This window comes from Amphibalanus amphitrite, unplaced genomic scaffold (genome assembly GCF_019059575.1).
Source record: "Amphibalanus amphitrite isolate SeventyFive unplaced genomic scaffold, NRLGWU_Aamphi_draft 000783F_arrow, whole genome shotgun sequence".
Lineage (NCBI taxonomy): Eukaryota > Metazoa > Arthropoda > Thecostraca > Balanomorpha > Balanidae > Amphibalanus > Amphibalanus amphitrite.
In genome coordinates, this window is record NW_024882277.1 from 84,339 (window position 1) to 95,853 (window position 11,515).

Here is an 11,515-nt window from a genome sequence, read left to right on the forward strand (position 1 = left end):
TACGGGCGAGAGACTCGACGCTGCCGAGCCGAACCGCCGCCGCGCCGCCGAGCCGAGCGCCGTCCGCGGTCGCGGGACGCTGGCGTCCCCTCTGACCCGGCTGGCCGGCCGGCACGGCAGGGCGGCTCCCTGTTTGCGTAGGACCGGCCCAGGTCCGGACCATTGTGTGGGGCACGCACGTGCGCGCCCAGCGTGTGTGTCTTCCGGGTGGAGCGCTGGACGCCCGGGCCATTTTTAGCCTTTTCTGTGTGCTCTGACCGTCCTCAACGCGTCTTGTTTTCACCCCCCTGTCGCCGTATATAAACTAGTTGTAAACACCCCCGCCCTCACTTCACCTTTCGACTTCGACGGGGACACTGCGCTGCCCCTGGCTCTCTTCCCGGTACGTTTCGCTGCCTTGTCCGCCAAATATAGTGAACTAGAAGACAAAGTGTGTGAGAAGCCCGAGTGAGAAGTGAAACAGTGCGCGGTCTACACACAGATGAGATATTCGACGGAGATGCGGCAGGCGTATCGGTTCCGGTGACCAGGTCTACTGACTATCCTTTTTTATCCTAAAACATTCCTAAAACGCCCCGAGAAGGGGTTTCCTTTGACGTCGGTATCCGGCGCTTTCATATTTTAGGCCCTAACATACGCCCAGAGAAGGGGGTTCCTTTGACGTCGGTATCCGGCGCTCTCATATCTTAGACCCTAAGATACGCCCAGAGAAGGGGGTTCCTTTGTCGTCGGTATCCGGCGCTCTCTTATTTAGGCCCTAACATACGCCCAGAGAAGGGGGTTCCTTTGCCGTCGGTATCCGGCGCTCTTTATTAGGTCCAAATATACTCTCTGAGAAGGAGTTTCCTCAGTCGTCGGCATCCGGCGCTCCATCCTGTATCCAATATCTAGTTGTATCTTAACTAGGCTAACGTGATATGTTATAACATTTATTTTCCCAATTTTCCAATTAAACCATTTTTCTCCTGGATCTCGGTCACCAAACAACCAAATGTTGTGCGATGCGCGATTAAATACAGTCCACACCATGAAATGAGATTCGAACGAAAGCGTCGCCAACATTTTCTGGTCCTCCGGGCCGGATGGTCCTGGCCTGAAGTGAGAACTGAAGACTGTTGTGGCTGCCCGTCGCCGACTTAGTGATTGATTGTAGGTTACAAGCTGTGACTCGTGTGTGCCGGTCGGATCGAGAAGAAAATCCCGATGATGGAAGATTTGACTCAGGCGGAGAACACAGAGACGGCGACGGTGAGTCAGGATACTGCCGGCAAGGAAGCTGGAGACACTGCATGCGTGTTGAAGCACCTGAAACTTCAGCGCGGGCGCAAGGCCGCCGCGTTTACTCGTGCCTGTAACACGGCGGAGGCTCAGATCGCGCGCCGAGCTAGCGAGGAAGAACTAAAGAAGCGGCTCGAAACCCTGAATGCGACACTGGATGGTTTCATGGAGGCCAATGACGCCTATGTTGAGAAGGTGCAGGAGGTCTGCGAACTGGAAGAAGCGGAAGAGTACGCCACCCGACTGACGGCACGGCACGCCGAGACGGTGAAAAGAATTGAAGAGGCAACTACGCACCGACCAGTGAGCTGCTGCGCGGCGTCGCAAGCAGATGACAGACCACCGCCATCAAAGTCGCATCACGGGGGGAGCAGAGCGAACGGATCCCGTGTTTCAGGAGTGTCCAGAGCGGCGTCCAGGGAAGCTGTAATAACGGCAGAGATGAAAAGCCTGGAGCTGAAGCATTTGAAAGCCAGGCAAGACAGAGAAAGGCAGCTGAGAAACCAGGAAGCAGAAAGAACAGCGCAGATGGAAGAAGAGAAGAGGATGATGGAGGAAAAGGAGTTAGAAGAGGAGGTGGAGCGAGCGCAGCAGAGGGCAAGACTTCTGAGGGCTGCAGAAAATGACCTTGAATGGGAGCGGAGAAACGACTTTGATGACGAAATCCCAGTGGAGGTGGAGCCTGAGCAATGCGATGTATCGAGAGCCGTCCGTGATACGTCAGGTGAGCAGCGGCCGGCATCCAATGGTGGCGAAGTTTCCCGCTGCATCTCGTCATCACCCAGAGCTGTCGCCGGTGTTCCTCAAGGTGAGAATGGGGTGCACAAGATTGACGGACTGGCTCGTGCCAGCTGGATCGCACCGCCGGCCTCACCTCGACGCAATGACCTGGCAGGACCATCAGCGTTCGTAAAACGTTACGGTCCAAACTCCATAGACAAGCGGACATACGGTTTTACAAGAGTTAGGCGACGAAATACTCAGCTTAATTATTAAGTAATGGGCACCATTAGGTAGGCCATACAATTTTCTGTAGTACCGCATAGTTGCTGCAGTCAAAGGTGTTCTGGTTTTTATGCTATATGCCAAAGAATTTTTGCGTGTAATCACCGGTGACACGACATATTTCTGCTTTATTGGGTTGGGCGGTGAAGTCGATGACGTGATCACAATGAAAATGGCTTAGTTTTGTAGAACATTGAATTCTGATTCCGGCACGACTCTCGCTAGTCCATTTTTTATTATAAATAAACCATTAATTGCGGTACAAAGTCAAAACTAGCCCGAAACGGCGCCCGCAGCGGCCGTTAGCACATGGCGGCCTTATGGTAAACAGGTTAGTTCACATTCCCGCCGCTATGCGAGTGGCGGCGGCGCCACCTGTCCTCATGTCCGCCTTGGACCGTAACGAAGCATACCGCGACTGACTCTGCCAACGTTCCGCGGAAATGCACGTGAGTGGCCGCGCTGGATTGGTCTTTTCAAAGCCTTGGTGCATGATCAGCCGTCCCTGTCGGATGCTGAGCGCATGGCTCACCTTCAAAACGCGGTGGAAGGGCCCGCGGCCCAGGCCATTGACGGCATGTTATTCAACGGTGACTTGTATCACGAGGCCTTGAAAACTTTACAAGATAGGTTCGGACGAGAGGAAGACATCATCCAGGCCCACCTGCGAAATGTGTTCATGACCTCGCCACCGTCACTAATGGACCTCCCAGCGATGGAGAAGTTTTATGCGGTCGTCCATAACACAGTCACCGTCCTGCGAAATCTCGGCTACGCGAGTGACCTGTCAAGCAGTGAAAACTTGAGAAGAGTGGTGGAAAAGCTGCCGAGCGAGCTAGCCCGAGAGTGGGGCCGTGAAGTGTTCCGGCTGCGACCGACGAGACCGACTCTGGAGACGTTCACCGAGTGGCTCCAAGTCCAAGTCAGCATCCTGAGCTTCTCTGCTGTCCAGTCCGGGACTTCAACATCGGAACGGAAACGTGCAACAGTTGCTTCAAGGGACGGCCCTGTTCGGCGAACAGCGCTGGCGACAGGAGCTAATGGTGAAACCGAACCAGAGGCCCGCTCTCTGCCGGTGTGCGTGGTGTGCAGCAGTAACCACAGGCTGAGCGACTGCTCAGAATTCAAGGCCAAGACCCCAGACGCAAGAAGCGCTGTTGCCTATGAAGAAGGTCTTTGCTTTTCATGCCTCAAGAAGGGCCACTGGAGCAGAAGCTGCAAAGTGTCTCGGCGGTGCAATGTGAAGGGATGCAAGCTCACGCACCATCCGCTTCTCCACCGCGGATCAAGTCGGTCAGGAACCGATCAGAGCAGCTCGAGGAGGGATCAGTCGTCAGCAGGGACAACCACGGGAGCGCCTGAATCTTCAGCTGAAGGTAGTTCCGGGAACCAGCCGTTTGTAGCGGCCTCGGTAAAAACGGACACAGACACACTGCTACAGACTGTTGCTGTGCGGGTTCACGGGCCCCGTGGTTCGACAGACGTTCTGGCACTCCTGGATGCTGGAGCTCAGACATCACTGTGTCGTGAGGATGTTCTGGAGGAGCTGGGCGTTGCCGGGGAGCGACACCCGCTCTGCATACAAAACGTGGAGACCAGTGGCACTCAGCGTCCGTCCGAGAGAGTGAAACTGAAGATCAGCCCCCTTGGCACAGGGGCAAAGAAGTGCATCAACATTCCTGAAGTGTGGTCTGTGCCAGCGCTGAATGTGACTGCGACTTCAATGACGAAGAGTCAGCTTCAGAGGTTTAAGCACCTTCGTGATCTGGAGTTCCCGCAATATAATGGCGGGCAGGTGAAGCTGTTGATCGGTGCAAACGTCCTTGAAGCAGTGCTGCAACGGGAGGTGCATGTGGGACGTCCGAATCAGCCGGCCGCTGTGAAGACAGACCTAGGATGGACCCTGACGGGCTGCGTGTCTGACATCGTGCCCAGCAGCATGCGCCAGGTCATGTTTCTGAGACGCCAATCGAGTGAGAGCGAAGTGGAGCTGTGCGCTGCCGTCAACGAATGGTGGTCTACAGAAGCATTTGGAACAAAGTACAGTGAAACGACGTCACGATCGGAGGAGGATAAGAAAGCACTCCAGATGCTGGAAAGAAACACGACCAAAAGTGGAGAGCGATACGAGACCGGCCTGCTGTGGAAAGAGACAGGTCCTACACTTCCCAACAACAAGCGACAGGCTATTCAGCGACTACAGGCAACGGAGAGAAAGCTCGAGAAGCTTCCAGAGGTCGCAGGGAAGTACCAGGTCATCATCAACTCCTACGTCGCCGAGAGACATGTATCGGTCGCTGCTGTCTCAGCAGACGCACTTACAGAGCAGAATGAGTTTGAGCTGGGCCAGCAGTTGCAGGAGGCCCAGCAGGAGCTGCAGAAGCAGTCCAGCCAGTTGGAGGAGCAGCAGCAGGCAGCTGCCAGACTCCAGGAGCAGCGGACCACGGCCACCGCAGACTACAGGAAGGCAGATGCCGGCCTCACTAGGGCGTTGGCCGCTGAGCTGGCCGCCTGTCGGGAGCGCGACCAGGTGCTCTCGGACAAGGCGAGCCTGGTACAGCAGCTGCAGCGGCGCGCTGCTGGGGTGGCCCGGCTGACGACCGAGCTTGCCGACCGGGGAGCTGAACTGGCTGCAGCTAATGCGGCAAAGTGTCGGGCGCTTGCACAGGTGGGGGAAATTGCCGCCAAGGAGATCAATTTCCAGTACAGAGAGAAGAAGATGGCGAGTGAGAAGGAGGTGCTGGAGAAGCAGATGCCTCTGCTGCTGGAGAGCCTGAAGTCGCAAGCAGAGGAACTGTCCACGCTGCGCCGCCAGCACAGCTCGCGGATCCTCCAGCTGCAGGCCGACCTTGCCAACAAGATGGACCAGCTGGGGACGGAGCAGGCGGAAAAAGAACGGCTGACACAGCAGGCGGCCGACCTGGAGCAGCGGCTCACCGAACTGGTGGAGAAGCCCCGGCTGCAGCGTGAGGCCGAGATCGAGCAGGAGGAAAACTATCGACAGCAGCTGCGGTCACAGGAGCGGCTGGCGCAGCCCTACAAAGAGGGCGTCGAGAAGGCGGAGGCCAGGTCGAATGAGATGCTGCGCTCGGTGGACGAGCTGCGGTCACTGCTGAGCTCGGCCAGCGAGCAGCAAAGCCAGCTGGAGGTGCATCCGGACGAGACGCACACCCAGCACGGCCAGTGCCTGGTGGAGCGCGACAAGGTGATCCTCCAGCTGCGCGACCGGCTGGAGACTTACGAGGAGCAGCTGCAGGCAATCACCCGCAAAGGTAGCCTATCAGACGAGGCGGTGGAGGCCACGTCACCGTCCGCCGCCGCCGTCAGCCGGCTCCTGTGGCAGGGTATGACGCTCACACAGATCTTCACCGGGTTCAGTCAGGCCAAGGAGCAGCTGACGGCCACAGAGGCCGAGAGCAAGCAGTTCAAACTGTGCCTCGACCAGATCCTGAAGGACATTGATAAGTGGACGCCGGCTATCCAGAGACAGCGCGAGGATTATGAGGCGGCGGTGCAGACGATCAACTCTCCCACAGGCAACAATGACGAGGCATTACGGGAGCTGGAGACAGCACGCGCCAAGCCTGACGGCGCCCGCCGGCGACTGCGTATCGTACAACACGAGAGGGATCGGCTGGCCGCCCAGACAGCGGACCTGGCAATGCAGTTTTGTGTGCCGCTGAAGAAGGTGAAGGAGGCGCGCGGCGGGTTCGTCGCCACACCCCGATACGAGCTCGAGCTGGACACCTTCTCCGCCGGACGGCTGATCGCCCAGCATCTGGTCACCTTCCGGGACAAAGAGGGGCTCCAGGCGCGCAACCAGGAGCTGCTGTCCGTGGTGCGCGAACTGAGCGCCGCCCGAGAGGAGCTGAACACGCAGCGCTCAAAGCTGCGTCCCGTGGACAACTGATCACTGCCTGCTGCGGGCCCATGCCCGAGGTACCAACCGTCCAGTCCCCCATAGCCGGTGCTCATCTGCGTTTTCTCGGAGAAGATATCCAACAGTCGTCCGTCATTTCCATTGTGCGTATGGCTTGACGGCCCCCAGCCCACTGACCGTTTGCGACGGCTCTGGTATTTTTGTGCCTTCCTGACAGGGACCTGAGTCTGAGTTCAGGGCTGTGTAAAGGCAACCCGTCTCCGCGCGCGAGTGTTAGGCCCGCTTTACCCCGCTGCCCGCACCTTTCTGGAATGCTGTGCGTGTTTTTCTTTGTATGGAGCTTGGAAATGATATTTACCCGCGCCCGTTTCGGTTATCAACTTTCTAGACTGTTCGTTTGCGCTGTTCAATTTGTCGGTCAAATGTTTGTGTTCGACGTTCGCAGTGAAGCCGAACACAGGGGGGAGTGATGTTGCCGACAAATTGCACCTATGCAAGGCGGTACGGGCGAGAGACTCGACGCTGCCGAGCCGAACCGCCGCCGCGCCGCCGAGCCGAGCGCCGTCCGCGGTCGCGGGACGCTGGCGTCCCCTCTGACCCGGCTGGCCGGCCGGCACGGCAGGGCGGCTCCCTGTTTGCGTAGGACCGGCCCAGGTCCGGACCATTGTGTGGGGCACGCACGTGCGCGCCCAGCGTGTGTGTCTTCCGGGTGGAGCGCTGGACGCCCGGGCCATTTTTAGCCTTTTCTGTGTGCTCTGACCGTCCTCAACGCGTCTTGTTTTCACCCCCCTGTCGCCGTATATACACTAGTTGTAAACACCCCCGCCCTCACTTCACCTTTCGACTTCGACGGGGACACTGCGCTGCCCCTGGCTCTCTTCCCGGTACGTTTCGCTGCCTTGTCCGCCAAATATAGTGAACTAGAAGACAAAGTGTGTGAGAAGCCCGAGTGAGAAGTGAAACAGTGCGCGGTCTACACACAGATGAGATATTCGACGGAGATGCGGCAGGCGTATCGGTTCCGGTGACCAGGTCTACTGACTATCCTTTTTTATCCTAAAACATTCCTAAAACGCCCCGAGAAGGGGTTTCCTTTGACGTCGGTATCCGGCGCTTTCATATTTTAGGCCCTAACATACGCCCAGAGAAGGGGGTTCCTTTGACGTCGGTATCCGGCGCTCTCATATCTTAGGCCCTAAGATACGCCCAGAGAAGGGGGTTCCTTTGTCGTCGGTATCCGGCGCTCTCTTATTTAGGCCCTAACATACGCCCAGAGAAGGGGGTTCCTTTGCCGTCGGTATCCGGCGCTCTTTATTAGGTCCAAATATACTCCCTGAGAAGGAGTTTCCTCAGTCGTCGGCATCCGGCGCTCCATCCTGTATCCAATATCTAGTTGTATCTTAACTAGGCTAACGTGATAGGTTATAACATTTATTTTCCCAATTTTCCAATTAAACCATTTTTCTCCTGGATCTCGGTCACCAAACAACCAAATGTTGTGCGATGCGCGATTAAATACAGTCCACACCATGAAATGAGATTCGAACGAAAGCGTCGCCAACAATGGGTGGATATTGATCAGAAAAGAATGCTCTTCCAATTTACGAAAATTTGATTGTTACACGTTTAGGTACATTATCAATTGTCTCTGCCGGAACAGTTGTTCACGAGGGCAGAATACTGGACATCGCAGCTTTTATACACACGGCTACAACTCCGCATATACAAAAGGTACGGAGACGGTGGCTCAAGTCCATTCAGCGTTGGCTCCATCTCGACAGAATTGACGCAAGACGTAGGTATTCAGAGTGTCACGAACTTGATACGCGGTTGGCGCGGTCTTGTCCCTCCATGCCCCTCCTGAGTGCTGAAAGGATGTAATTTGAACGGGTCCGGCACCAGGGCATCTAGACCAGGGCACTCGGCATCTAAATTGGCCATCCCCCGGTATCTGAAGATTTTACCCCGAAGCTGAAGATTCAGACTTCTTAATTATGAGGCCGTGAGGCGATATTAGCCGTTTTCACGACGGTCATCTGGTACACATTTGGTTAACATCTGGTGCAGATTAGGTGCATATTTGGTCAAGTGAGGTTCAGTGTGTTGCTTAGTAGCGATCAGCTAGGGTTGTACTAATTGCTTATATGCTTCCTTTGTCATATTATCAGAAAGCATAATCGGTTAAAACACTGAAATAGATTCATAAAATAAAGATATTTGCTGTAAAAGAGATTAGGGGCAGATTTGGTCAAATTAGGTGCACTCGCCGGATAGCCCGTCGTGAAAACGGCTATTAGAGCTCTTCTTAGTCACTAACCGTCCCGACAAGCAGTTCTGGGCCAACAGCAGCTCAGAGGCGCAGCACCGTCGAGACGGTGAAGCACCCACTGGGCACTGGAGATTCTCGTTTGGGGCATGATGGGCTACAGAGGCCTATTTGAGCTTCACCAGGTGCCGCGGGGACAGACCATGTGGCCGCTGATAACTTGTCAGCGAGGTGCTGGAGAACACTGACGCAACTACGACGATGCAATACATTTCGGGACACAATTGTACAACATCCCGCAACAATTTCGTGACACCCTGTATTCGTGACCGTGGAATGTGTCACATGTGCCCACAACACACCAGGGCCGCTCAACCTCAGGGTGCAACCCTGACTTACCGTCATCCATAAGTGGTGCAGCTGGATTTCGACCCAGGTATGAGAACCCAGTTTTTGACAAAAACAAATAGATTTTCGTAGTAACAAATAAATTCATTCAAAGTTTTCAAAATTTGCAATCCCGAGAGCTGAGCGGCTGATGGAACACCAAAATTTACCGCTCATGAGCGACTGGTCAGCGGCGGCGGCGGTTGTTTCACATGTTTTATTTTTGTTCCAGAGTGGTGCCTCGAGTTAACCCTCGCCGGCCGAGGGGGGGGGGGGGCGGGTGCCGCCCCCCCATAGGGTTTTTTCGCGATAGCTCCGAACACGCTGGCGATAGAGAGCTGAAACTTGGCATACCTGACCTTTGATCCAAGCCGGATCTTTTGAAACCAACCGCATTTTTGGGTCAGGTCAGGTCACTGACCTATGACGTCATAAGTGAACCTCTGCACGGTCTTCAGATGTCGCAACTTCGCAACGCCCTCACTGCCAGAGGAGATGTCACAGGGAAATGAAACTTGCAGGATCTAGTATCCATTATGAGTCCCACAACTTGTTTATCTCGGATTTTTCCTAAAGGTCATATGAGGTCAGGTCATTTTCGTGACCTCACCATTATAAGTCAATGGGGAAAAATGAAAACTGCTATTCTGGCGCCGGGAACGATCTCCAACTATCTCAAGCACACATAATCGTGATTTGATGCACTCCTTGCAAGGTTAGATGCGTCACTTTTGCAATGTTGACCTTGCGTGACGTCATTTATGACGTCATCAAGGTCATATTAGTTTTTCGTCAATAACTCTTGATCAAATTGAGCTAGCGAGTCGGGAAAGCCACCAATGGACTCAGGAAGACCTGCCGAATCGAATGCTATGCGACATGACCTCTTTCGACCAACTTCGTGACCTGGGGGTGCTGACCTGACCTTGACCTGAGGTCAACACCCCAAGTTGACCTGACCCGGACAAAAAGTATATCATTCGACGCGCCTGAGCGAGACGAACACGATGCTGCCAAAATCGGCGCTCTGCGGCCGTTTTTTGCGAAGTTATTCACCAAAAACTGAACCGTACCTTGGGGCACTTGACCTGACCTCAGAGGTCACCGGTTGACCTAGGACCTTAAAATCGGGTACCAATCTCTGCGTCTCGTAACGGCGCACACGCTCGTTTTTTCCGCGACGCGCTAGCTCCACCAGGGGCGAAACGGCGAGGGGGGGGTCGTACCCCCCCCCCCCCCTCGGCCGGCGCGTATGTAGAAAACCAATAGGTCCGGCGAGGGTTAAGCGATTGCGCTTTTGCACCACTCTGCTATCACTTTTAAGTTGCTACATTGTGCCATATGTTTCATTGATCATGCTTTATTTCTCGTGTATCTTTTGTTCCTTAATAAACGTTTTGTGTGTGTGTGAACACATGTGAAATGTGTTGTGGGGTCAGTCACAATGGAACGTTTATGATCAACGCCTGTAGTCAACAAAAACGGTTGGAATGTATGAGAACCGCAAATGCAAAATGCCTGGCGGGTCAGGCATTTTGTAAAATGCCTAGGCAGTTTGCAAAATGTCTGGTGGGTCAGGCAGTTTGCAAACTGCCTGGGCATTTTGCAAAATGCCTGGTGGGTTAGGCATTTTGCAAATTGCCTAGGCATTTTGCAAAATGCCCGAGTTTTCACTTTGCCTGTAACATCCATATTACATGAAATCATGATCTGAGAAGCTTTTACCAAAAATGCAGTCAAAAAACTTCACAAAAAAGTAAATTCCGCTTGCCTAAAACGCAATTATCTTAGATGACCTAGGTTGACCTTGACCTTGACCTTGACATCTTGTCGAACAACATGTTCCATGATGGGTGGGAGGTAAGACTGGTAAAAAAGGCCGAAATCAAGGTGTCAAAAGCTCACAAGGCCCATAGCCAACGCAAGATGTCGAGAATTGGCCATTTGGGTCATGACATGACCTGAAAAACAAGGTCATATCTCCGAAACCAAAGGTCACAGAAACTTGAAATTTTCAGTGGACATCAAGAAAGGATAGAGGAGCAGCTATACGAAAAATCAGGCTTCTAGCTCTAAAAATGTTGAGTGCAGAGCAGAAAGACTACCTGGGGGGGGTGGTAACCCCCCCCCCCCCAATGTGCGGGCGAGGGTTAAAGGGACAGTATCATCGAAAAAAAAATCCATGTATGGAGCTGATTTTTTTTTTTTTTACTAGCATTTGTTATTTTTCTGAATCAGAAAAACATAGTTTGAGGACCGAACTCGGTGAAAAATATTGCAACCACATTTCATTTTCATGATTCATTTTCATGAGCGAACCACCACTATACAAGCATGGCCGCCAGTTTGGAAGCATGCAAAATTACTACAGAACTGGCGCAGATAATACATTATTGACGCTACGCTTACGCGGTCGTTCTTCTGATTGAGTTGTCCTTAGGGAGAGGTAGCCTTAGGTATTGCCTATAAAAATATAACGTGACAATTGGAGGGAGTGACAATTGGACGTGACAATTGACAATGGGAGAAAATATCACGTGACAATCACGTGATAAACGTCATATATTGGAGGGAGATTGTGATTCAAGCTGGAGGAATTCCTTTGTTGAGCCGCTAGAATCCGAAGGAAACAGCGGAAATTGCCTACGACTATTTAATGAATTTAACGGTGATGAATAAGTGCGAAAAACGTTTTGGCT

At 53.6% G+C, this 11,515-nt stretch overlaps 1 protein-coding gene across 1 annotated transcript; it reads left to right on the forward strand.

The window, feature by feature from the left end:
• Window positions 1-1,206: 1,206 nt before the first annotated feature.
• LOC122366070 (nucleoprotein TPR-like) lies at window positions 1,207-6,193 on the forward strand. The gene is made up of 2 exons (XM_043337852.1): window positions 1,207-1,581; window positions 4,079-6,193. The coding sequence occupies exons 1-2, from the start codon at window positions 1,207-1,209 to the stop codon at window positions 6,191-6,193; spliced, it is 2,490 nt and encodes an 829-aa protein (XP_043193787.1).
• The last annotated feature ends 5,322 nt before the right edge of the window (window positions 6,194-11,515 follow it).

What these genes read in the sequence shown, in the direction of transcription:
- LOC122366070 (XM_043337852.1), top strand. Translation starts at nt 1,207, where the DNA reads ATGGAAGATTTGACTCAGGCGGAGAACACAGAGACGGCGACGGTGAGT. An exon ending in AGGCAACTACGCACCGACCA is followed by an intron (nt 1,582 to 4,078) that starts GTGAGCTGCTGC and finishes AATGGCGGGCAG; the next exon opens with GTGAAGCTGTTGATCGGTGC.